The sequence below is a fragment of the Protopterus annectens genome, chromosome 1.part1, assembly GCF_019279795.1.
Source record: "Protopterus annectens isolate FY-2018-M chromosome 1.part1, PAN1.0, whole genome shotgun sequence".
NCBI lineage: Eukaryota > Metazoa > Chordata > Ceratodontiformes > Protopteridae > Protopterus > Protopterus annectens.
This window is the reverse complement of record NC_056726.1, coordinates 110863032-110889925: the sequence shown is the minus strand read 5'-3', so window position 1 is coordinate 110889925 and position 26894 is coordinate 110863032. Positions and strand designations below refer to the sequence as shown.

Genomic DNA, 26894 nt, shown 5'->3' with positions numbered 1-26894 from the left:
CCCCTCTCAGATACTTGAAGCTGTGTGCCTTCAGATGTTCATCATGTTTCACTCTTGTAGTCATTACAATTGGGTTATCCTGCTGGCAGGCTACCTGCAGTCGGCCTGAATTCCAAAATCTAGGTCCAGCGTCGGTTGCTGTCACCTCCACCCTGACGTCAGTGCGCCAGTGGTATAAAAGATGCAGCCGACGCCATTTTCTTCAGTCTTTCTTGCCGCGCGATGCCCGAAGCAAAAGCAGTTCACAAGTGCCGGTCGGCCGACTCCTGAGATTTTCAAGTTCGAATTTCAGATCCGAAGTCTTCATTAAAAGCTAAGTACCCCGTTCGGGAAACTTTTTTCTTGCTCCAGACCGATGTCAGAAAAAGTTAATAATTGCATTTCTTGTGGGAAGCAAATACCTCATAAGGATTTTCATTCTTACTGTATTCCTTGCCTAGCTCTGACCACAACGTTGCTAGTTGTCGGTTTTGGGCTAGATTTAACCAACGCACTATTAAGCGTCTGTTCGACTTTGCATTTCATTACTTTGGGAGACTATTTAATTATATAATGCCGTCGGAACAGCCGACTACAGGAGTTTACAAAAAACGCAAAGAAAAAGAAAAGGACAGGCATCCAAAGTCCAGACCCGACGATGAGGCTTCTTCTAGATCAGTCGCCGGTTCTCAGTGAGGCGCTTTCGCAGCCCCTGACGACCGCTACTTTAGAGCCACAGGCCGATACCGATTCCCACGTGGAGTCAACCAGGCCTACATAAACTCAAGGTATTGGACCTTCGGAAACCATTCCCTCAGATGGGTCCTGAGCCGCTGAGCAGGCATCGGCTTCTGAGGGCGTTTTCAGGCCTACACAATTATATGTTAAAACAACTTCAGCTTTAAAGGCAAAAACTAAAGCAGCTTTAAAGACAAAGAAACAAGTATAACAGCCCCATGGACAGGCTTCCATGCCTAAAAAACAGATGCTCAAAATGGCCGAAGTCCTGATAACTTTGATCAGGGGTTCTCATCACCCTCCTGACAAGAGGCCTAGGCAAGAGATAGAATATTAATCTTCAGATCAGGTTTCCATTTCATCTGATTCCTCTTCTGATCAGCAATACTCTCTTTCTCCTTATGAGGATTCTGATGCTGAAGAATCTTTCCCCTCAGCTTCTCCTCCTGAGGATTATTCTTTTGGGGAAACACTGCATACCATGAGAGAGCATTTCCACTGGGAGAGCCAAGATTATTCAGAATCTAAGAAAAGGCTCAGAGACTTTCTTTTACTGCCTCAGCACAGGCCCCTTGCTATTCCACCTGTGCTAGACATTGTAGATGATGTATTTTCAGAGTCCAGTCTGACTCCTGACTCCTTACCACCAGCTCCTGTTAAGCCAGACAGATACTACAGGGTTCCAGACTCCCACAAATTTCTTTCTCAGGGTCCCAAGGGGGTCAAGGCCTCCACTGCAAAAAACCCTACCCCCTCTGACAGAGATTCCAGGGCACTGCACAGATTGGGTAAAAAGATTTACACTTCTACTACCTTGGCTATAAGGGCTTTAAATTGTCAGTTTCATATGCTTAAATATCAGCAATACATAATGCCACTGCTTAAACAGAAAATGTCGACAAATTCTGAATGTGCAGAAAATAAAGAAATGCAGGATTTATTGCATGCAGCTGAACAAGTTGGAAAGCACACTTTACAATGTGATTTTGATTCTTTGGAGGCTTCCTGCAGAGCCGCTGTTATGGGTTCTGTCATTAGGAGGCATGCTTTGTTAAAGGAACAGAATCTGCCAGATCATGTTAAAGCAAAATTACTAGATGCTCCATTACAGCATGATACCTTGTTTGGTGTTAAAGCAGAAGAGGTGTTGAAGAAAATGGAGGGCAAAGCCAAATCTATGCAGACAGTCAAGGATTTCTTACAGATACAGCCTCCAAGATTTAGCAGACACTGGCCCACAAAGAATTGGTCCTTTCCAGTGTCAGACAGGCCACAAAGAGGCAGATACAGGCGCCCTAGAGGCAGATCCCAGCCCCAAAACTCATACAGGTCTAAACAATGGGGTGCTTTTACCTCCAAAAGCGGAGAAGACAAGTCGCAGCCATACAGAAAGCAGTCCCAATGACTTCCCCCTGCCAGCGCCAAGCACTTATCTACTGGCAGCTCCTTTAGGGGGGAAACTAGCACTTTATTCTCAAATCTGGCACCTAATCACCCAGGACAAATGGGTCTTGAACATAGTGTCACAAGGTTACAGGTTCCACTTTCGTACCCTGCCAAGGCCAAACGGTATGCCAGACCTGCCAAAAAATCAATGGGCAGAGGCACAAAAACAAGTTACATCCCTCATGGACATGGGGGCCATTCAGCAAGTACCACAGCAAGAGCAGGGACAAGGATCTTACTCCAGACTTTTCTTGGTGCCCAGAAAGGACAAAGCCTGGAGGCCAATACTGGACCTATCTATTCTAAACACATACCTGGATATTCCAAAATTCAAAATGGTGACTTTGCAGCAGCTTTTGCCCATGCTGGGCAAGAAGGCTTTGCTTGTAACTTTAGATCTAAAAGAGGCATATCTGCATGTCCCAATCAGACAATCATGCAGAAGATACCTCAGATTCATAGCTGGCTCAATGCACTACCAATTCTCTGCACTGCCCTTTGGCTTATCTACTACGCCCAGGGTCTTCACAAAATGCCTGGCACCAGTAATTGGATTTTGCAGACAAAGAGGAATACAAATATATCCTTACTTGGGACTGCCTTATTCAAGCAGAAAACAAGGACATACTACTACAGCATCTGGTGTTTGTAAAAAGATTATTAACATGCCTAGGGTACACAGTAAACGAAAAGAAATCAAAACTTGTACCCTCTCAAGAGATAATATTCCTGGGTGCAAGCTTAAATACAACTGCCCAGATGGCTTATCTCACGCCAGACAAACAAAGGCAACTGACTACTTATTTCAAAAGGTTGGCAGCAAACACCCAGTTAACTGCAAGAAAAATTCTGCAGGCTTTGGGCTTCATGGCATCCTGCATTCTGTTAATTCCATATGCAAGACTGCATATGAGGAAACTACAATGGTATCTAAAAAGTGTTTGGACTCAACATTGCCACAGCCTGGAAACAGTAATTACACTCATTCCCTGCCTACAACAGGAGTTTCGATGGTGGGTAAAGGCCTGTCACCACAACAAGGGGCAGCCATTCACCATACCCCCAGCCAGGCAAACACTAACAGATGCATCAAATTATGCCTGGGGGGTCACATGGCAGGAAGATGTATTCAGGGCTCATGGTCCGCAATCCAAATGCATCTGCATATCAGTCAAAAAGAGATGCTAGCTGTTCAGAATGCCCTGACAGCTTTTAAGGATCTACTGCATCCAGGACAACTACTGATAAAGACAGACAATACTACAGTCATGTGGTACATAAACAAGCAGGGAGGCACACATTCCTACCCCCTTTGCAGACTAGCCATGACTTTGTGGGACACAGCATTGACTTACCAAGTACATCTGCAAGCATAATTCCTGCCAGGAAAGATAAATACTCTGGCAGATGAACTAAGCAGAAACCTCATGGATCCCCACGAGTGGAAATTGGATCCACAAGTCTTCAACATGATAACAAGGAATTGGGGATGCCCGGACATATATCTATTTGCCTCCCCTCACAACTGCCAACTACAAAGATTCTGCACAAGGACTTATCACAAGCAAGCATGGAAAGTGGATGCTCTGTCTTTCAGCTGGAAAAACTTAACAGTATACGCCTTTCCCCCACTGCCTCTCCTACCCAAGGTACTCCTAAAGGTCAGACAAGAGAAGCCAAAAATGATACTGATTGTCCCAGACTGGCCCTGCCAGCACTGGTACCCAATCCTGAGGAACTTGACTCAATGCCCAGCATGGACATTACCTCAAATTCCTCACTTACTGACCCAACAAAACAATCAGATCCTGCACAGCCAACTCAGGACCTTAAATCTGGCAGCATGGCGGATAATGTAGTTATTCAAAACACACCTCTCTCTAAAGCGGTTATGGATGTTATCTTGGAGGCCCAGTACCAGAAAATCTGATGCAGAAAAATGGAAGAAATTCTGTGCTTGGAACCGGACACAAGGAATTGACATGATTGTACCAAATATCCCTCAGATTTTACAATACTTAACTGAGATGCTGGACAAAGACCTATCCATTTCAGCTCATTACAATACAGAGCCACCTCTTTTTTCTCATCCATTATTAAGGCAGTACCTCAGAGGAGCCAAAAACTTACGGCCTCCAAGGAGATCACCAATGCCTGCATGGGACCTCAATTATGTCTTGGAAAAACTCACTCTGCCTCCTTTTGAGCCAGCCGCTACAGCTGATATAAAATTTTTATCATGCAAAACAGCTTTGCTCCTAGCAATAACCTCTGCAAGACGAGTCTTAGAGCTACAGGCACTCATGGCTGTGGAACCTTTTATCATTTTCCATCCAGATAGGGTTTCTCTAAGGACAAAGCCCACTTTTATGCCTAAGGTAGTGTCCAGTGTGACACTCAACCAGACTATTAATTTGCCTACCTTTTATCCAAACCCACTGAATAAGGGTGAGAAAATTCTGCATTCTTTGGACATACACAGACAGCTGCGCTTCTACTTGGACAGAACCAAAGCTTTCAGACAGACTGAGCAATTACTGGTAGCATATGCTGCAGGATCACAAGGAAAAGCTATCTCAAAGCAGACAATCTCAAAGTGGATATGTCACTGCATTCGTCTATGCTATTCTCAACATGGCAAATCTGTACCTAAAGGCATTAGGCCACATTCAGCCAGAGCAGCAGCCACTTCAACAGCCTTCCTCAGAGGAGTACCAACCAAAGACATTTTAGAGGCTGCAACCTGGAGTTCAGTGCATACTTTTACAAAGCACTACCACTTACCTCTCTACTCCAAATCCAGGGCAGGCTTTGCCACTGCAGTTCTGCAGGGCCTCATAGCCGCTCCTAATTCTATTTAGTTCCAGCCACCCAACCTTAGCTTTTTGATTCAACCCAGTTGTAATGACTGCAACAGTGAAACACTATGAACATAGTACAGTTTTGTACCTACCATAAATGTAAATGTTAGAGTGTATTCACTGTTACAGTCCAGGTTTCCCTCCCACCACCCCCCTTATCTTTGCTGGACTTTATCTGCTTCTCTATTTCTGTACAACCTATGTGGTGTATTTGCTTGTAGATGAAGGAAACCTGTTACTTAGTGCATGTATGCTTATTGACATATTTTTAGCATACCCTTTTGGAGGCACCTGACATCTGGGGCAAGAAAAACTGAAGAAAATGGCGTTGGCTGCATCTTTTATACCCCTGACACACTGACGTCAGGGAGGAGGCGACAGCAACCGACGCCGGACCTAGACTTTGGAATTCAGGCCAACTGTGGGTAGCCTGCCAGCAGGATAACCCAATTGTAATGACTGCAATAGTGAATGCACTCGAACATCTACATTTATGGTAGGTACACAGCTGTACTTTTTGCATTCCATTTCCCTGTCCTTTGCTGAAGTTCTTGCTCAGAGTCTGACTGCAGTGCCACTTTATATGCATACAGCAACTTTGTTGATCTGTCCACTGCAACCTGTTTGATGTAGTCCATCACCAATATGAACAGCAATGGGCTCAGAGATGAACCCTGTTGCACATTCACTCAGAATTCCTCTGAGACTGATCACTGCTCTTACTTGTGTCATTGGGTCCTTGTGCATAGCCTGCAGTAATTTTGCTAGTGTTTCTGGGACTGCAAACCACCGCAGGACTGTTCAACTCAGCTTTCTTGCTACCTTGTCATATGCTTTCTCTAAGTTTAGGAATGTCTAGTTGGACTCTTTCCTCATCTGTAGCTTTTAGAGCTTCTGGCACTTTTCGCTTAAACAGCACCTACATAAGTATTTTGTCAAAATCCTGCAAAAGGATATTGAATTGCAGGATATGACAGATCCAAAATGCATTGTTATGAATAGCCATACAAAGTCACTGCTGTTGAACAACTAAAAAGCACTTTTGTATTTATCCCCCTGCTTTTGACTTTAAGTTGGATGCCTGTAGATAATCTAATATTGTGCAAAGTACCACTGGGCAACAAGAAAGTCCTAAGTTGCTATTAAGCAAACTTTATCTCCTTTCCTGCAGAGTGGGCAAGACATACAGACATTTTAACAAACTCTTCCAAATGACAGGCAAACAAACTGCATTGTCTTTGTAGTGTGACTACCATAGCAAACCCATGGTATTGTAAATTAGAGCTCATTTACACCATAGTAGCTGGTACTACTACTACTACTACTACTGCAATTTTAATTCAACAGCATAGAGTACTGTGGAGGCACCCACCTGGACCTCTCTCCACACCTTTTCCAAATGCTGCAGATTGGACTTATCCATGAGCAGGGCTGAGTTTGCATTTGTTGTCCTGCAGAGCTTTTTGTAATCCTGTTCCATGCTAGTATTTGGGATCCGTTCCAAATGCTTTGTATTCTGTCCTATACAAGGAGTTTAAAAGTAGTAATAATTATTTGAATAGCATGGTACAGTTGTTTGAGGGTGTGCACAATAACCCATTGTGTTTGACTAATAGGATTACTGCTGCAGTGGGAGCTCCCACCTTTTCATTTCTTTGTTTAGGCTGGTCAAGGATGTGTGCATATACCGTATGGTCTTCAGGATGCATTACAGTTTTTTTCCTTCTTTGACATAGGTATTTGATACATCATTAGTGTTTGCAGCTTATACTGTGATCCCCTCCACCAAAAATCTTTGAACAACCTAGTTGGTTTCAGAAAGAGGTCTTAGACATATAAAAAAAAAAAAAAAAAAAACAGTGAAGCAGATAACCATCTTCTTTGAACATGATTTTTTTTACTCTAGAAAGTGATGCTATCTGCTTTTGAGCCCGGTGTTACTATGTCACTTAAGTTACTGCCTTTGAAAAACTCTGTTTCTAGTGGCAGTTACATCAGACAGAATGTTCAGGCAGCCCTAAATGATCTTCCACAGAGATAGAATCACATCTTAGAACAAATGTTTATTTCATGCTTTGGGTTAGAGTAAATCCCAGTCCAACCATGCTGTCAGTTGTCTTTCATAACCTGTTAAAGAGGAAATGATGCAGCATCTATTAAACGGCCAGTGGCAGGATGTTAAGCAAACAGACGGAGCCATTTCTTTTTCTAGTCAGGAAAAAGTATACTGGGCTGCAAACGGACCTTGTCCAAACAGTTGCAAATTACATTGTTTTTGTTAACAAATCAGCAAATAAGGTGTTGGAAGTGTCAGTCACATGCACTCACCAACAGGCACCTGCCACTACCAAGAACTACAACCGCACAACTCACTGAGGTTCCATACACACTGCCCAGTCGGAGACCAGCAGGAAGAAAAAGCTCCTCTGGTTCTTCTCTCACCAGGAGCAAAGCAGTAGCTTTAATCACAAACTCTCTCTTAAGAAGCAATTGTCAGGCTTTTCAGTGACTGGTAATCTCTAAGAATTCTAAGAAATAGTGTCCCCCTGCTCATTCTTTCACTAGGAGAAAAACCTCTTGCTTTAGTTATGTTGGCAAACTTTGAAACAAAACGCAGTCATGTACAGAATTTGTACTAAGTGACAAAAACCTACCTGGATCCAATGTTTATTGACAGTATACAGGTAAATAATTTTAGTGCAAATTTCCTCCTGAGACAACTGTCCAAAGACCTATGATCCCCATATTTTTCAAACCCTGCATCATTACATGTTTTGAAAATGCTCTCCAAAACTAAGAATATTTTCTCCGTGAGACCAGATACCATACCAGTCTGTTTGATAAATAGTACTAAACATGCCTTGGTGAACCTGTCCACAAGCTAGTTAACCTGTGCCTGGCTTCAAGTTCAGTCCCTGAAGTATGGCGTACAACACTGGTGATGCCAATCCGTAATGGTGGCCCTCCTGCTGACCTCGGAAACTACAAGCCTATCATTCTGACAGGTCTCATTTGTAAGGTCATGAAGCATATTGTAACAAACTTAGTTAACACAGACTTTAAAAATATCAACAGGCCTGATCTGCACCAATCTGGTTTTGTTTGTAAATGGTAGATCCTGTCTAATGAGTCTGGTAAATGTCTTTGAAAAGGTAACACAGGCTGTTGACCGTGGTCTCATTGTATACACACACAGCTTACCTAGATTTGACCAAGGCATTTGAGACACTCTCCCATGCTGGCATAATTAATAAAATAAGTACATTACAAATAGACCAGTATGTGGTAAGATGGCTATCAAACTGGCTAAAAGACAGGATCCACAATTTGTAGGCAGCAGGGGCAGCATTGTGGAACATGAAGATGACCAATTATTTCCTGCAGAGCTTATTGCTAGGACCACATTTACTTGATATTTACTTTTCTGACCTGTAGAGAAAATTTTGCTTGACATGTTTGTGGATGACTGCAAAGTAGGAGTCATTGTCAAGTCTCCGTCTGACACAAACCCTCCAGCAGGAACTTAAGCTTATAAATGTGTGGTATATTGAAAATGGACTTAAATGCTAAAATGCAAAGTTTGGCAGACAGACTTTATCCCAGCATATAACATTGACAGTACCCCACTTCAAAATCAAAATGTAGTTGGAGTCCTGGAAACCAGAGTTAATAATTCCATCATCTCTGATTTACTTGTAGAAGCAATTGTCAGGAAGTCTTTCTACTTGACACAACTGATAGCCTTACAGATCTAAAAGAAGTTGATTGTTACCTTGTATTCTGTAATGATCAGAACAGTTTTAGAATAGCCCCCTTTGGGATATATTTCACCAAACACATCAAATGGTTGGAAAGACCCCAGAGATTCCTAACAGAGTATCACAGGCCTAAAATCTCTAATCTTCCAGAAAAGACTAAAAGCACTGTCCTATTTTTCTTTGTCTTACAGGCTTTTCAGAGCAGACCTGTGCCTTGCATTCTGGGCAGTCAGAGATGCTGTATTCTAGGATCTCTTGTCCCTTCACAAGTCAAGCAGTCCCACAAATCAGACCAAGGGATCTAAACCTGCTTCAGCAGATCAGTAAAAAAGGTGTAGTCACCTCTGGAATATACACCCCTGGTGGCAAAGCAATGTGATGCAGTATCTTCCTTCAGATGAGATCTGGGTAGTTTGATAGGTATTTAAATAATTCACCCAAGGCTTGACTGGCCTAACCCTCCTTAATGCAGGAGGTGCAGTGTAGAGTAGGAACCGACACCATAGTCTTGAACTTCATATAATTCTGTTTCAAAGGGTAGTATTTAATGTTTTACATAAGTATTATCCTTACAACTAGTGATTTGAGATTACAGCAGTCCCTTTATCCACACTGTAGCTCTTCTTTATTTCTGTGGCAGTCACTTCTGTTACAAAACACAACAAGTCTTTGCACATCCACCACTGAACCCCCTGACTACAACATTCTGCTTTCCTTTTTCATCTTGAAAAAGGCATGTCAGGTTGCAAATTAAAGTTAACTCTGCTATATGTCTTTGTTTAGTAACTGAGCTAGCAGTCCCTGTTAAATTACTTGTTAGCAAGACTTGCTTCTTATCAGTTAATTGTTTGAATAGCAACTGTAATAGTCAAAATCCCATTCTGACAAGTGGCAGCCACAGTAAGAAAAAGAAGACAGCTAGCTACCAACCCCAAGCCATTAGTCTGAGAACCTATTTGGCTGCTTAGTCTCCCTGTCACGAAACACTCAAAATTCGAAATTGGACTGCTCAGAGTAGCTCAGCTTATTTAAGATTCTTACGTCTTTTTATGAAAATAGTTTTAGTAAATAAAGTAGTGGAAAATTTGGAAACACGCATGCCTGCTTAGCTTACAAGTAAGTCTACCCTGACTATAGGAGTTATTATACTAAGGACATAACACCATACAGCTGGTTTTATTCCATTTATTTATTTATTTATTAAACGACTAAGACCAAAATGGTAAGGTAAAATTGGGCAGTACCAAGCACTGCTCATGCCCACCCCTATTGGCTCAACACAGTAACATAATAGGAAGGTGGCACATACCTTTTATTGCTTCTCGGTCTTTTGGCTAAGATCAAGTGTAATTTCAGACTGTTGCTGCCCAGTAGTATTGCTGCTTTAACCAGTGTTAGGAAGAACAACATCCAGCAGCGCATTCTAACAGTACAGAAACACTCACTGGCTACAAATTCAGATTGGCTGCAGACAAAACAAGAAAACCGTGAGCGTCTCTTAAAACATTTTCAGGAGGGCTACAAATCACCATTTTGTGTGACAAAGCAATAAAAACAAAATGACATGCTAACTGTCACTCAGGCAGGCACTGCTGCACTGTCTCATCATGTTGACGATGTTGCAGGATACACCAGCAATGCGTGATGTCAGCATTCACTAGAAAATGAAAATAAAACAAAAAAAAACAAAATTGGGATTTGAAGGGGCCACTTGGGAATTCGTGGCACCCTATTATTTTGCCCCCAAAAACAGGAAATACTGAGGAATTTGGTATACTTGAGAGGTGTGTCCCTAAACTTGACAACCCTTTCTACTTTCTGTTGCCTGAGTCATCGTGCTAAAAGTTTTTGTGCTCTAGAGTTACTATCAGAAAAACAGTTGCTTAACAGCAATCTTTCTAAACTCATGCATATTATTGATTCTGTTTAGCATTCTGTAATTGCTCCTCGTCTTGTTCTGAGATTCCCCTTATTTTATTTTGCAATATTTTAATATTTATCCGTCTTTCTAAATAATTCTTGTTACTTCTTAACTGTATCTCCCTTTTCTTTTATTTTCACCATATTTTTAAATTCCACTTTAATTTTGTTCCACTGCTTAGCTATATTTTCAGAAGAAGTTTCTATCTCGTCTAGTAGCTCCTTAATTTCCGTTACCCATTCCTTAAATTTCTCTCTTTTCAACATATGTGGGAAAGCGCCAATGTCTCATTTTTATTTCATTACCCTGTGCTTTTATTTTGGTTATTATTGGAGCATGATGTGAAACAGTTATTTATTGTGTATCAAGACTGTCAATTAAATGCACATGTTGCTGTGAAATGTATATTTTGTCTAGCCTAGCCCAGTTTTTGTATCTTGGAAAATATGTAAATTCTCTCCGAATTCCTAGTACTGAAGTCACATCTTACATGCCAAATATTTTCATAAATTTCTTTTAAAATCTACCCCCCTCTGTTATATTTCCCTTTCTGGGCCCCCCAGACACATCTTCACTGTAGCAAATCAAATTCCAGTCCCCACCTACAAGTAATTTCCTTGTTTCATTAGCTCCATTATAGCAGTTTTAGGTGGAATATAGATACATGCCAGTGTAATCCTCCTCCCTTGCCAGTAGCCCCTTAGCACTAAAAGTCTACCATTATTTATTATTCTCACCTTTTGTGTAACAACTTTTTTGTTAAATGTCTAGTTTCAGCTTTTGTGTTACATGCATGCACTGTTTAGCAAGTTAATCTTTTATGCAACTGTTTCTCGTCATTTCCATTTGAGCCTATGTCAAATGTTGCAGAACTTTTTGTTTTATTGAAAACCCTCAAATAAAAATACACACACAATACCCCACTAAAACCTAGTAACTTAATGATAACATACACAGCTAGGTACATTTTCAAATATTCAAGTTTACCCCTTAATAGGAACAAAAGTTCCAAACTGACAGCCACCCACACAGACTCGAGCTAAACAGAAAGAAAGGTTATCCATGCAAAGACGCATGGTAGAGCCTGTGATTCTGTTAAGTGCTGTCTGGTTTTGCCTTATCTTATAGCTCTCCCAGCTGGGAAAACACTTGAATGCTTTCAGAAAATATTTTCTCCAAGCCATTTCTCTTTATCAGATTGTATGCTAGTGACATGAAAACCAGATACAGGACTGTTTATTAGGAAAAAGACATTATAGTACTCAATATTCTTTTTCATTTACTTGTTTTCTGTTAAAATTTGTTACTGTATAAAGCTAATGACCCAGTCATTCCCCTATGTAAGAATGTGAAAAAGCACACACTTTTGTCATGCTGTTTTAACCAGATCTTTTTTTTTTTTTTTTTTTTTTACAATGCAGTGAATACATTTTTTAAAACTGAACAAGTAAAAAGAGATGGGAGAAGTAAACAAAGAATAAACTGAAACATCTATTTACATTAGTATCCGCACCACACTTAAAATAACTAAAATTTTATAACATGCAGAGAAAGTCATGCACTACCTAAATAATACTGGTAAGAAATTTTTTTTTATTTTACTTAGTCTCTCCCTCTTTTTCTTCTCTCCTGAGTATTTTCCGAACATTGATGACACGAAATATGGTATATGCTTTAGAGTCCCTTACAAGTTTAACAAAGTCCAGACAAGTCCAATATTTCCAGATTTTTTTATTCTGTCCTGTTTCGCAAATATAATTATTGCTTTTAATCCCACATTTGTCAATTTCTAAGTTACTGATTTTAGTCATTAGCATCTGCGGACATGAAGTAGAGCATATGCTTTACATCCCCTACAAGTTTGGTAAGATTGCATTTTTACTATTAAAGGTCTAGGCTGTTTTATCATAGCCAGGTTTGGAGCTTACACACTATGTGCTCTTTCAGTTAACAATTCCTGTTGTGGAATACCAGTCCAGTTGCTTATTTGTGCTTTCATGAAATGAATACAGTCTGTTCCTTCCAGCTTCTGAGTACAGCAGTAAATCTCAGATTTTCTCTGTGTGCTCTGTCCGCTACTTCTATTATTTTTTTTAAAGATCTCTGCTTATGCAGTCTCATATTCAGCTAGCCTTTTCTTCATTTTGACCTCTGAGTTTTGCAGTTTTATCATCTCATCTGAGTATCTGTTTAAAGCTTCTTCCATTTTTTCCAGCCTTTTATTGTTTGAGCTGATATGTTTATTTTAGTTAGGTCTGTATGCAATTGCTTTATACTTTCCTCAAGGTTACTGGAAGTCATGTCTGGAGCTTGCACTTCTTTTTGCTGAACAGCTACAGTACTTTTCCCAGTCAGTATTTTTTTCATCACCTTTTGTAGCTAGTTTTTCAGGTCCTCTGCATTTCTTTTGTCCTGGCATCCAGGCAGTCCACTTACTAGTTAGTTGCTGAAATTTACTCAGAAATCCAGGTACACTGGCTTTCTCTGCTACGTTTCTGCTTTCACACTCGAAGAGCCAGAATTAAGTTGTTACTCAATGTGCAGCCATCTTGGAAGTTTTCTTAATGAATTGGGTTTTGAGCATTTGTGCTTGCTGATTTGAAGTTTGATGATGTGAAGTTGTTCTGTCTCGCCGTACATTCTTACTGATGGGTTTGGAGCCGATCCTCGGCTCCGACTCAGCCAACTGCAAAATCTCGAGGTCTTCAACTAGCTCAAGGCCAACTCCCTATCCCAAGGTGCACCTTGTGCTTTCCCTAGATCTCGTTTGCTGCTGCAACAGATCAGGAGTGCTTCGACAGCTCTGCCTAGTGAAACTTTAATATTTCATTCAAAAAGTGATAGTTTAGCTTGGATAGTTAATTTTTGTAGCTGGTTAAGTTTTATTTATCCGATTAACGTAGATAATTAGGAATTAGTAGTGTGTGTGTGTGTTTTACTACTTGCTGGTGGCTGTGTTTTTTTTCTATGCCGTTTTTTTACATCTATAATACCATTCTCTGTGTTTCCTTCTTTAAATAGCACATTCTTCAAGAGTTCTATAGTGTTATTATGGTGTTGTGTTATACTTCAAATGTAGTTAGATATTTGATAGTTCTGCCATGTCTCAGCAAGAAAAGACTAAGTCACGATTTAAAAAATGCCCTAAATGTGGACAAAATATGTCAATAACAGATGGTCACACAGAATGTCTATTGTTTAGGTGAAGTTCACCTACAGAGAACTGTGCCAGCTGTCATTCATTTAGTTCTCGTGTTCTTCATGAACGTAAGAGTAAGCTGATAGCTAGGGGATTACCGAAGTCTTCCTTTCAGGAATCGTTGGATAAGAGCAAATCACCGGACAAGACATCAAAATCTTCAAAGACCTTGTCTTCTAAGTCTTCTTCTGGGTCGGAGCCAAAAAAGAGTTCATCAACCTCAAAACTGATAGAGACTCCTACCTCGGCTCCACTGCTTTCGGAACTGGAGGTTGTTACTGTTTGTAGGAGCCGGTCCCCAGTACTGGAGCTGGTATCTCCTACTTTAAAGTCTCCAATCCTTCAGTCAGTGGCCTTTTCCATAGCTTCTTCTCGGTCCACAAGACTCTTGGATAAGGATGTGGATCGTGTGGTGCAGAGGCTTCTTTAGACACCGCCAGTACTTTTATCAGGGCCGATCCCTGGATCTTCGGAACCGATAAAATCCCCCCCATCATCTTCTGTTCCTCCTCCGATCCGTCTCAGTTTCAGAGCCGGAGTGGTCGGAGTTGATGATTGTAGAGCCTTCGGACCCATCGCCAACTTCAGGCTTGTCTGTCCCGACAACCCTGATATCTTCAGTGCCGACCGAAGGGTCTAGGAGCTGTCAGTCGCCAGTCTGGTCTGGGAAGGATAGTCGGACTGATATTTCAATTCCGACTTTACCTCTCGGGGCCTTGGCTCCAACCTCTGGCTCTGAGCCCTCTATTCTGGCACCAAGGGAATCTTCCTTATCTTTGGATCAGGGGGTTCCTTCACGTCGGGACCGAGGTGCCTTCGATGCTATGAGGAGGGTGTTGTCCTCACCAACAACGGCACCATCAGATCCAGTAGCTCCTCACCCCAGACATCCGGTGTCTACTTCTTCGTCACGCACCCATCTAAATTGTAGAGACCCTGAGCCTCAGGAAGCCCCATTAGGCGAGCTGTACTCTTCCGAGACCACTCCAGAAGTTCCCAGGAAGAGACTTTGCAAGAGGAAGCATCTGTACTCCCCACAGGAATCTGTCACTTAGGACACTGACTTAGATGAGTCAGAAGGGTCCCCCTTGGAGGATATCTCCTTTGCAGATATCCTGGAAATTCTTAAGCAGAGGGGTGGCTGGAAGTCCCTTAACCCTACTGATGATGAGTCAGTGCTTCTGAAGGCTTTTGGGTCTCAACCCTCACCTCTTGGGTGTCTCCACCCTTTGATGAGTTGATTGAGCTAATCTCTCGAAGGGTGTGGGAGTACCCGGATACCATGGTGCCTGTCCCTAGGAAGCCTAATAAATTTCTAACTTCCCCCAGGACAAGACCTTCCTGACCAAAAGAGTGCTCCTTGATACTATGGTGGTGGCAGCAGCCACCAAAAAGGAACTGTCAGAATGTTATACGTCTGTCCATCCTTCTAATAAGGATTCTAGGATCATGGATATATATGGTAAGCGTATGTTTAGTTCAGCGACTTTTGCTCTCCGATCACTGAATTATCTAACACGCTTTGCAAGGTTGCAAAGGAATCTCCTGAAAGAACTAGGAGATACTCTACAGGGTTCAGTATCTGCGGGGGTCTCAGACAAAGTAACTTCCCAGCTCACTACCTTAAATTTTCTTGTAAACTCTTCCATGCGTCTGGTCTCCTATGCAGCTGATGGAACGAATAGGGCAGCAGGGACAGGAATTGCTCTTAGGAGACATTCCTGGATGCGCTTATGTTCCTTTGCGGAGCCCTTTAAGTCATCCTTTATTAACACTCCTTTTGATGGCTCGTCCCTTTTTGGACCCAAAGTGAAGGAAACCCTTACCAGGAGTCAACAGGACAGAAAGACTCTGCCATTGGAGTCTGCTTTTCCACCCCTACCAGACCTTACGCCAAAGGTCAGAAGGGAGGGGAAGATGTGGCTCCGTAAAACTCAAGGAGCTTTCCAGGACACTCGTGGTGAACCCCCCTCTAGAGGCAGAGGAAGGGGTAACAGTGGAAGATACCCACATGGCAGAGGGAGTCCGCAGAACCAGGATAACAGAGACCAGTTCTTTGGCAAGCCCTATCAGCGTTCCTGAGAGGAGGCCCACCTGTCCATCTCTGGAGTTTTAACTGGCTAAAAATAACAAAAGACAGCTGGGTACAAAGCATCATATCCAGAGGATACTCAATTCCCTTTGCCCCCCCCCCCCCCCAAATAAGGAAAATCCCGGATGTTCCACCCAGTCACAGGGAGCAGGCAGCCTCATAGATTTAAAAGTTGCTGGAAAAAAAAGAGTGTCATCCAACCAGTCCCAGCAGACGAAAGAGGATCCGGGACTTACTCAAGGTTCTTTTTAGTTCCAAAGAAAACAGGGGACTGTTGGCCCATTTTGGATCTCAGCAGACTAAACAAGTCAGTAAGAAAGACAAAATTCTGAATGGTCACGCTACAGTCAATTCTTCCCTTTTAGGGAAAGACCATAGGATGTGCTCGATCGATCTCCAGAATGCAGACTACCACATAAAAATGGACAGGCCATCCAGAGTTCATCTGCGCTTCTGGCTGGGAGCCAGTCATTATCAATTTCGCGCTCTGCCCTTTGGTCTCACTACAGCCCCCACAGTGTTCACCAAATGCATGGCAGTAGTCACAGCTTATCTGAGACATTTGGGATTCCAGGTGTTTCCTTACCTAGACTACTGGTTCCTCACTGCTACCACCAGGCATCAACTCATACAAGCAAGGGACACAACTTTGAACCTCTGGAGTCAGTTGGGGATTACTATAAATTCAGGAAAATCTGCCTTGTCGCCATCACAACATACAGTTTTTATAGGTACAGAGCTAAATACCATTACTATGACCTTAAACCTTCCACCAGAAAGAGTTTGTGTTCTACGAAATCAGATTCTGTACCTGCTTTCAAGAGAAAAAGCCCCTGTGTCAATGGTACTCAAATTGCTAGGGACAATGGCATCAGTGATCATTGCGATTCCTTTGGGTCTGATGCATATGCATGTATTAGAATTGCTCCTGTTCATGCAGTGGTCTTTTCAGGAACTCCCAGCGTCACACACAATCCTGATAACAAATTCCTGCAAGAAGGATCTTCATTGTTGACTGACATATCTCCAAGTAACTCTGTCGCCCTTTTGTTCTACCCACTCCCATAGTTACGGTGACCACGGATGCCTCCCTGATAGGGTGGGGGGGGTTATCAGGGAAGAACAGCCCATGGCACGTGGAACAGATACTAGGCTCACCTGCACTTCAATGTTCTGGAGATGGGAGCGCTACTTCTAGTGTTGCAGTCCTTTCAAGACTCTCTTCCTCTGGGAACTGTTGCAATTCAGACAGACAATGTCAGTGGTCTGGTACATAAACAAACATGGAGGAACCAGATCTTACCCCTTGTGTCGAGAGGCCCTGAGAGTATGGCAATGAGCAACTTTCACCCAGCGCTTTCTGATAGCAATGCACATCCTGGGGACATCCAGTGTGATAGCAGACAAGCTGAACAAGGCAATGTATTGCCTCATGAGTGGTCCCCTAAAAGAAGTAGTGGTGAAAAGGATATTCCGCAGATGGGGCCAGCCTTGCTGCGATCTCTTTGCAACTTCAACATGCATGAAATGCAGCAGCTACTTTGCCCTAATCCCAGCTCCGGAGGATGCCCCAAGGGATGCACTTGTACACAATTGGCCCCTGCGTCTCATGTATGCCTTCCCTCCTTTTCCTCTGATACCCAAAGATTTACAGAAAGCCAAGGCTCTGGGAAGGACCATAATTCTAATAGCCCTTTACTGGCCTCGTCAAATTTGGTTCCCCTTCCTCCAGCCTCATCTATTGGAAGAACCTTAGATTCTAGACCCAGTGCCAGATCTCCTGACTCGTTCATCAGGGGCACTCCACCCTTCTCTTCAGTCCCTCAACCTGACAGCTTGGCTGCTCCAATTCCAAACATAGCCAGGAAGGATTCACAATCTATCAGTTGCGACTCAATATATTTTAACATCCTCTCACAAATCGTCTACCAGGAAGTTGTATCTTAGTAAATGGAAAAGATTTTCTATAGGGGCGCTTCCGAATAATGTTGATCTGTACCTGGCTTCAATTTCATATATTCTGGAGTTTTTACTAAACTTTTCAGTGAAGGGGCAGTGGTAGCAGCCATTAGAGTTCAACTGGCAGCGATTGCTAACTTTCATCTAGGTGACCCAGGGGTCTAATATGTCACATTGACTCTCCAAAGCCTTTCTCAATGGGACTGTCCATTTGAGACCACCCATCAAAGCTCTAGCTATGCCACGGAACCTAAATTTTGTTCTTTCCCGTATAATCCTGCCCCCTTCAAACCAGCCGCATCTTGTGACTTGAAATATTTATCATGGAAACCCATATTTTTAATAGCTAATACTTCTGCTCGGGGGGTTTCAGAGTTACAGGCCTCGTCCATTAAACCCCCTTATTTGATTTTCCATGACAGTCTCTCACTCGGGACGAATCCTTCATTCTTACCTAAAGTTTGCTCAGAGACAAATCTCAACCAATCTGTTGAATTGCCTGTATTTTTCCCTCCATACACTAATAAGATGGAACATATGGTGCACAAACTTGATATTCACAGACAACTTTGATTCTGTTTAGACAGGACCAGACACATCAGGAAAACAGATCACTCTAGTGGCGAAAACCACTTTATAAAAATGGTTATCAGATTGTATATCCTTCACTTACAGTTCAGTGAGTACATCGTTAGAACAGAAAATAAAGACCCACTCTACTAGAGTTGTATCTACTTAATTAACCTTTATGGCTAAGTTACCATTAGATACTATTTGTGCAGCAGTTACTTGGTCAAGTCTTCATACCTTCATCACTCATTACAAAGTAGACAAGGCCTCCAGGGACAGGGATTCCTTTGGTTTCACTGTTTTGAAGAACATTCTCCCGTGAGTCACCCGAGAAAGATTGTGCTTGGGACACTACCCATCAGTCAGAATGTACGGCGAGATACAACAATTTCACATAAAGAAGTTATGTACTCACCATAACGTTCCATGTGAGTTGTTCATCTTGCCTTCATTCTTATGTCCCACCCTCCAACCCCCATCCAGTCTTCTTGAGGACCGAGAATTCATTTGTCATGTTGTTATTGTCTCTTATCCAGTTTCCAATCTTAACATATTACTAGTAGTATGTAGCCTGTTGGCAGCAAACAAGATCTGAGGGAAGCACAAGGTGCATCATGGGATAGGGAGTTGGCCTCGAGCTTGTTGAAGACCTTGAGCTTTTGCAGTTGGCTGAGTCGGAGCCAAGGATCAGCTCTGAACCCATCAGTGAGAATGAAGGCAAGATGAACAACTCACGTGGAATGTTATGGCGAGTACATAACTTCTTTTTTTTTTGTTTGACCAAGTTGATACTGCAAGACAACCCTATAACTCTATATTAATTCTAGTTCACTATATGGCCCCTTGGACCCCCACTCCATGCTACTTGTATACACACACACCAACTCAAGAATGCACAGCAGTGGTGAAATGGCAAACCCCCAAAACCCCACTGTCCTGCGATATTTGTTCTGTTTTGTCAACAAAGATGAATTTTGAGTTAGAAATGTGCTTCACAAAACTGTCAACAAAACAAATGCTAAATAACAAAGCCAATGCACATTGTATAATTACAGATACAGATGTTTGTGTGTGTGTGTGTGACTATGATTCTTTTCCAAAATCTGAAATACAGCAAACTTGAAACTCAGTAAGCTCATTTTGGTGAAACTCGAAGAAAGAATCACATGAATAGAGTATACCATAGCTCTTGCAGGGGGAGTAGTAGTTTTTTTCTAGACTGTTTAGTGATTGAGTAAATGAAATTCAACTGTATTTAGTCACTTAATCCAGCATTGACCAAGTATCATTAGATATTTTGCCATGCAAGCACACATTCACACACACACAAATTTTTTTTTCATTCATGCTGTGGTAATCCACATAATCCATTTCAGGGTTGCGTTGTGCTGGAGCCTATCCTAGCATTCAGTTGACATTAAAAACTGTGTGTGTGTGCGTGTTTGTGTGCGCGCGCGTGTTTGTGTGCGCGCGCGTGTTTGTGTCTTGTAGCGTGTTTGTGTGCGTGTTTGTGTGCTGCAGCGTGTTTGTGTGCGCATGTTTGTGTGCTGTGTGTGTGTGTTTGTGTTTGTAGCGTGAGTTTGTAGCGTGAGTTTGTGTGTGTTTGTTTGTGTATGTATATATATGGTTCCCCTTTATAATCTTGAAATACTGAAATCTCGAATTTCATTATCTTGAGACCATAAAGGCGAATTTTTAAAATAGCGAAAGTGCATAATCGCAAATTTGAATATCTCGAATTTGCGGTTATGGCTTTACGCTACGCTACGTTATGTGCAGTGTTTTGTGTGGATGGTGTCCGGTGTCGTGTGTTGATTTAGGTGGAATTTAAGGTAAGTGAGTGTTTTGTAAGGGTTTTGGGTGGAAGTTTGAGCGTATGTGAGTGTGTAAGTTGTACGTGTGGGTTAGGGTAGGCAGGTGAAATTATGAGTGTGTAAGTGTTTGGATGTGTTTTGCGTGTGTGTGTGTGTGTGGCTGTAGAATGTCTGGGTGTGAGTTTACTTTCTTTTTCTGTTTATGCGATCTCGGAGTTAGTATATATAAGTAGGGGGGTGGGGGAATGCAGCCCCCCACATGGGTGGTGCAGGGTGGGGAGGGGCTTGCCCCCCTGCTTATTTGTAGTGTAGGTTTGTGGATGTGTGGTGTTATGTTTTTGTGTGTTTTTTTTTTTTTTTTTTTTTTTTTTGTACTGTGGTTATTGTGGTGTATATGTGGTGTGGTGTATGCTGTGTGTTCGGGATTTCAAATTTCACGGTTTTGGGCAGTCTATGTTTTGTGGATTCGTCTTTATGGTTTCAAAATACTAAAATTCGAGATTTCAGTATTTCGAGATTATAAAGGGGAACCGTGTGTGTGCGTGTGTGTGTGTGTATGTATATATATATATATATATATATATATATATATATATATATATATATATATATGTATATATATATATATATATATGTATATATATATATATATATATATATATATATATATATATATGTATATATATGTATATATGGATCTACTTTAAATAATCAAATTACTACTTTGTCGAATCACAGAAAATCGAGACAAAGACTTGGTTCAATGAACCCCTGGGACATTGTTTTCTACCACCGGGAAATTAACCACTTGGCCACCAATAATGAAGCGGTAATTCGATTATTTAAAGTAGATCTGTATGTGTGTGCGTGTGTGTGTTTGTGTGTGTGTGTAGCGTATATGTAATTGGAATGTATGAGTTTGTGTAATATATATATATATATATATATATATATATATATATATTTATACGCTCACTCACTCACTCACTCACACTTTGGTGTAGTTGGGAGACTTATCTGGTTGTCAGTTTTGTACATGTACCTGATCAGTTGAATACTCATAGGGTCACTTTTGCTGTAGTCAACTTAATCTTATTTGACTGTATTATTTACCCTGTGTTTCACTGTTGTCATGGTTTTGCGACCTTACTGGGGTATGGCAGTGGACCATGCTCATAAACTTACTGGACAGCTGTTGAAGTGAAACAAAAGCTCTCACACACACACACACGTATATACATTATATAATTATCTGTACACGTGTGTGTGTGTTTGTGTATTTATACAGGTATATGTATATCTGTAACGGGAATGTGCAAATATACACACACACACATAATAGATACACACACACATGCATATTTTGGTATGCTATAGTTGGGAGACTTTTCATGTGATTGAAGGGTTTGTACATGTACCTTAGTTGAACGCTCATTTGGGTCACTTTTTCTTTAGTCAAATTAAGCTTATTTCTTTATCTTGTTTCATTTATCTCATGCTTATGCAAGCATGCAGTTAATGTATGTAGTAAATGGCATGCGGGAGGAGACCACACTTGTAAACCCTTGTGTTTTACTTCAGTAGCTGACCAATAAGAATAGGTTGTTGGGTAGTGGATTGTTAGTTGGTGCTGACACTGTATTGCAGCTGTAGGTGTGCAAACACTTGTGCTTTATTTCAGTAGCTGTCCAATAGAAGCAGAAATTGATAAGTAAGGAGCTACTGGTTGGCAGTGACTGGTGGATTCTTTTATGTTGCAAAATGTCCAGCATGTACTGTTTCAAGTCTGATGGGTTTAAATGTACATTTCCCTGTGTGTTATGTAGCAGTCTGACATGGAATATAAGTAACACATGTATTGCAGCCATATGTTTGCAGTAGGCTGTTATGTAACAATGTTGTTTCCTATAGTTAACTTATAATCTATGAAGTGTGCTATGTGTTGAGGTCCACTAAGTGTGGTTCAGATGTGACATCACTGGCTAGGGTTGTCCCATATCCCTCTAGGTGCAGTTTCATTATGTACAAACTTAACACATGTACACAGAAGAGTATATATGCAGTGTGCAAATTATGCATGTTGTTAGTGCTGAGTTAAGTAATGCAATTTCTTTAAAATCTTGGAATGACTTTGCCATCTTCTGCTTTGATTGTTCCAGTTTGATGGTCGGTTAGGTCCTCCTGGACCTGGGTCTTTCCCAAGGGAGTTCCTGGGAGAAAAGTTGCAGAATAGCAAAAACTTTACATGTAGTTTATGTACTATGCACACCATGCAAAGTGCACTACACTCAAAACAAAGTTCAGTAGTACGTACAGGGCAAATTTATTCTAAGTTAACTGTAAAATATAAACGCTCTACTTGGTACAAGTATGTGAAGGACAGGCATGAGAAACTATTACTAAAGATAAGAGTTGGGGATAGTTTTAGTGATTGTCAGTATGTTGAAGAAATGTGTTAATGCATTTCATGCAGTTTTGAAGTGCTACAAGGTCTCTCACTCAGCTTTGATGTGCTGTAAAAGGGTCAATTGTTGGCATTCTGGTAGAGCATTATATAGCACTGATATTGGAGAGGAAGGAAGCCTTGTCATCTTTTACTTTATATGTGCATGTGCAGAGCTGCAAGTGCTGTTTTACTTATTCAGTTATTGTGGCAAGCAGTGGTTTACCACTTGGCAGTGTGTTTCGCACTTATGGGAATTTGTATCCATCTGTGTAGATGGTTTTGTGTGCTGCTCATAGCTGGCTGTCTCACATGGTCCCTAATGTCTGACACTCCTTTAAATGCTGGGCTCTTCAACTCTAGATTGAGTCATCTTTAACTGCCTACATAGTAATATTTTGCCTGCATATTTAGCATTGTATGTAATGTAAGGAAACTGGGTATGGATCCCTTTATCCTTGCATGTACCATTTTAAAAGTGCCATTTTCCCCAGTCCGTATCCTTGTAGTTGGGCTTGTTAACATTACCATAGCTAAGTACCATCCACTGTTGACATCAGTTATAGAATGTGAGCATTTTTTCAGCTGTACATTTGCTAGAAGATTAATTTAGGATGTTACATTGTTTTGGTCATTGTCTTTATCTTTATAATGTTTCAGGATCAGTAAGCTCTGCCTCAGAGTTGCACTCTCCTCCCAATGTTGGACTGAGACGCAGTGGGCAGATCGAAGGTGTCAGGCAGATGCACAGTAATGCTCCGAGGAGTGAAATTGCTACAGAGCGGGATCTTGCTGCCTGGAGCCGAAGGGTGGTAGTGCCTGAACTGCCCTCTGGTGTTGCAAGGTATGGCATACTTATTTCTTGTAGAAGTCCTGTTACTGATTTGTGTTGTCTGTTATAACATCTCTCTCATGAAGCTTTTTTCTGCCTCAGACTTTTAGACCTCACCTTATACCACATTTACCACTACCTTTTTGTCACCCATTGATCATATTTGAGAACTCTGAGTGAGATGAATGTGAAATGTTCATTTAGAGATTGTATGGCTGCTCTTTTAAAGGCAGGGACTGGAGTACTTTGCAAAATCATTGGTAAGATCTGACCATAAATTAATCTCACTGGACATCCATATCCTGTCCCCACCCCCAGCCAAGGAAACCACGGTGAAGAACTTCTCGAAAGCAAACTTCACACTTCTCAAAACTGAGGTGGAATCCTTCAAAGCCCCCGAGCCAGTAGAAAATACGGCCCAAACCGCAGAATCCTTTACAAATGCATTCTATGGACACCTACAGGAATGCATGGAACGTGCTATCCCAAATAAAACCAAGACTCACTCCTCCAAAGGCAGGAGACATGTCTGGTGGACCCCAGCCATAAATAAGCTATACAACAGAAGGAGGAAGCTACTACATGATAGAGCAAAATCCCAAAAAGGGAAAGCATCTCTTATCAGTACTAGCAAGAAACTACGATCCCTCATAAAATCATCTAAGGCCAGCTTCGAAAGAAAAATTGCACAAGACGCTAAAGATAATCACAAGGCATTCTTTAGTTATGTCAGGTACCTGGGTGGCAACTCCCAGATATGCTCTGAGTTAGTGCAAAATGACAAAAAATACACTGAACCCACAGACATTGCCAACATCCTGGCAGACAGGTTCAGTGCAAACGTCTCCCTCCCTCCCCCCCCAAAAGAGCAAATGTCTATCCCAACAGAGTGTAGCCTCCCTGACATCACAGATGCACAGGTGAGAGCTGCCCTCTGCAAAGCAAAAAACACAGCATCAATGGGACCGGACGGTGTCCCCGGATGCGTCTTACACAAGCTCCAAGAAGAACTGAACCCTCATATAAAGTCACTGTGCAATCTCCGCCTTACTACAGGATATGTACCCAAGGAATGGCGTACAGTAACAGTGGTCCCACTCCACAAAGGTGGTGCCACAATGGACCCCGGAAACTGTCACCCTATAAGCCTGACTAGCCTGGTCTGTAAAGCTATGGAGCGTATCATCATGGAACTCATAAACAAAGACATTGGGAACTTCCAAGCACTGGATCCTACCCAATTCTGCTTTAAGGGCAGATCTTGCCTCTTGAACCTGGTCGACTTCTTTGAAAAAGTCATCAAAGGCCATAGATGAACGGAAGGTAGTCCACACAGCCTACCTAGATCTCGCAAAAGCCTTCGACACAATACCCCACTCGGGCATCATAAATAAGCTCACTGGCTTAAATATCAACCCCTATGTCACGAGATGGGTTGCAAACTGGCTCAGGGATAGAACCCACATGGTCAGAATTGCAGGTGCCATGTCAGACTCTAAACCAGTTACAAGTACCGTCCCAATAGGCTCAGTCCTGGGACCTCTCTTGTTCGGTATATATTTCTCTGAGGTGCAGGCTAACACGGGAGGACTATGGCTGACCAAGTTCGCAGATGACTGCAAACTGAGTGCAATAATCGACTCACCGACTGACACAAGCATCCTCCAAAAGGGTCTCACAGAGACGGATAACTGGTGCCAGAGCCATGGCCTAAAGCTAAATGCCAAAAAGTGTATAGTCATCCTCTTTGGGGAAAACAAAGTGCCCACAAATTACCACATAGGTGGTAATCCATTAAGTACGGAAGAAGTAATTAGGGATTTGGTGACCCAAGTAGATAGCAATCTCTCCTTTGACAATCACGTTGCCAAAGTGGTTAGAAAGACCATCTATATAGCCCACCTTATTACGAAAGGGTTCACATCTAGATCAAGAGAGGTCATTGTGCCCCTCTACTCATCAGGCCCATAATTGAATACAATGCCCCATTTGGGATGTACCTTACCCCACACCTGCAGCAACTGGAAAGACCCCAAAAGTACATCACCAAGAGGATGAAGGGACTCAAATAGATGCCCTACGCAATTAGGCTGAAGAAACTCCAGCTCTACTCAGTTGCTTACCGCCTACTCAGAGGCGATCTGTGCCTGATGTATAAAGCCATGTCCAACCCAGAATTAATGGACATGCTCCACCTCAGGAAATCCAAATCCCTTAGAGCCACACGCTCCAGGGACTTAAACCTCAGCACAGAAATAAATAGGACATGTTGGAGGGACAGATTCATATCCCAGAGGCTCCCCTCACTTTGGAACAAAATCCCAATCCATGTTAGGCAGAGCCCCTCAATGACCCTCTTCAAGAGAAATCTTGACGAGTGGATGGGAGATCGTAGGTTTACCCCTGGGATCTCTTCTGTGTCCCTACTAGACAGAGGCACAGTAAACTAACCTTAAAAGGGCTATCTTCTGTGACCTACTATACAGAGGCACAGTCAATTAATCTAAAAGGGTGGCGAAAGCCAAACACACTCTGGCTAGGCTTATAAATGCCCTAGGGCAGATAGCCTAGTATCAACCTATGAACCTATGAGCATCATTGCTGCTGGCTGCAAATAGCTTGCTTATTTGACATCAAAGGAGACAAATTTTGTAACAAAGCTGTCTTTAACCAAGAATGTTATGACATTTTCTTAGAATACATATTAATGTGTTTTAAAGGATTTTATCTAAAGAACTATGATACACTTGAACTGCTGTCATTCCTTAATATTAAGAAAGTAGGTTTAACTTTTAAGTTCTTAGAATGCTATGCTAAGTGCATGGCCTTTTTATTTATTTATTTACATTTGTTGACTCGGAGTGTCCGACTGGACGTAGGTCCATTTTCAGCGGAGGCCCAGGGAGAAAAGTTCCACAGTTAAAATAAACAGACAGTTACATTGGATTACATAGCGATTAACAATTTAACATAGCAATTACTTACAGCATATTTACAGATGAAGAACATAGTACATCAGTAGACAACTAGAATCTTTATCTGTGAAGTACATAACAGACATTAACAAATGTTGCAATAAGAAGTTCCTGCTGTATAATAAGTACTAGGCTTATGAGCATCTGAGCTTGCTATAAGCAAGGTAGTTAGTGGAGTGGAAAGAAAGGTAGTGGTTGGATGGGGTGGGTGATATTAGAGTGGGAGTTGCAAGGGCATAGCCAGCATGTTTTTAGGTGCGCTTTTAGTAAAGTTTTGAAGTGGGTGCATGATGGTATGGAGGTAATT

At 41.8% G+C, this 26894-nt stretch overlaps 1 protein-coding gene across 1 annotated transcript in view; it reads left to right on the top strand.

Annotated features, from left to right (window-relative positions):
- Positions 1–26894, top strand: part of LOC122814218 (pleckstrin homology domain interacting protein) — a 2625611-nt gene that overhangs the window by 1213787 nt on the left and 1384930 nt on the right. Inside the window, 1 exon segment of the mRNA XM_044086823.1 lies at positions 23441–23624. Within this exon segment, the coding sequence (XP_043942758.1) occupies positions 23441–23624 (184 nt within the window).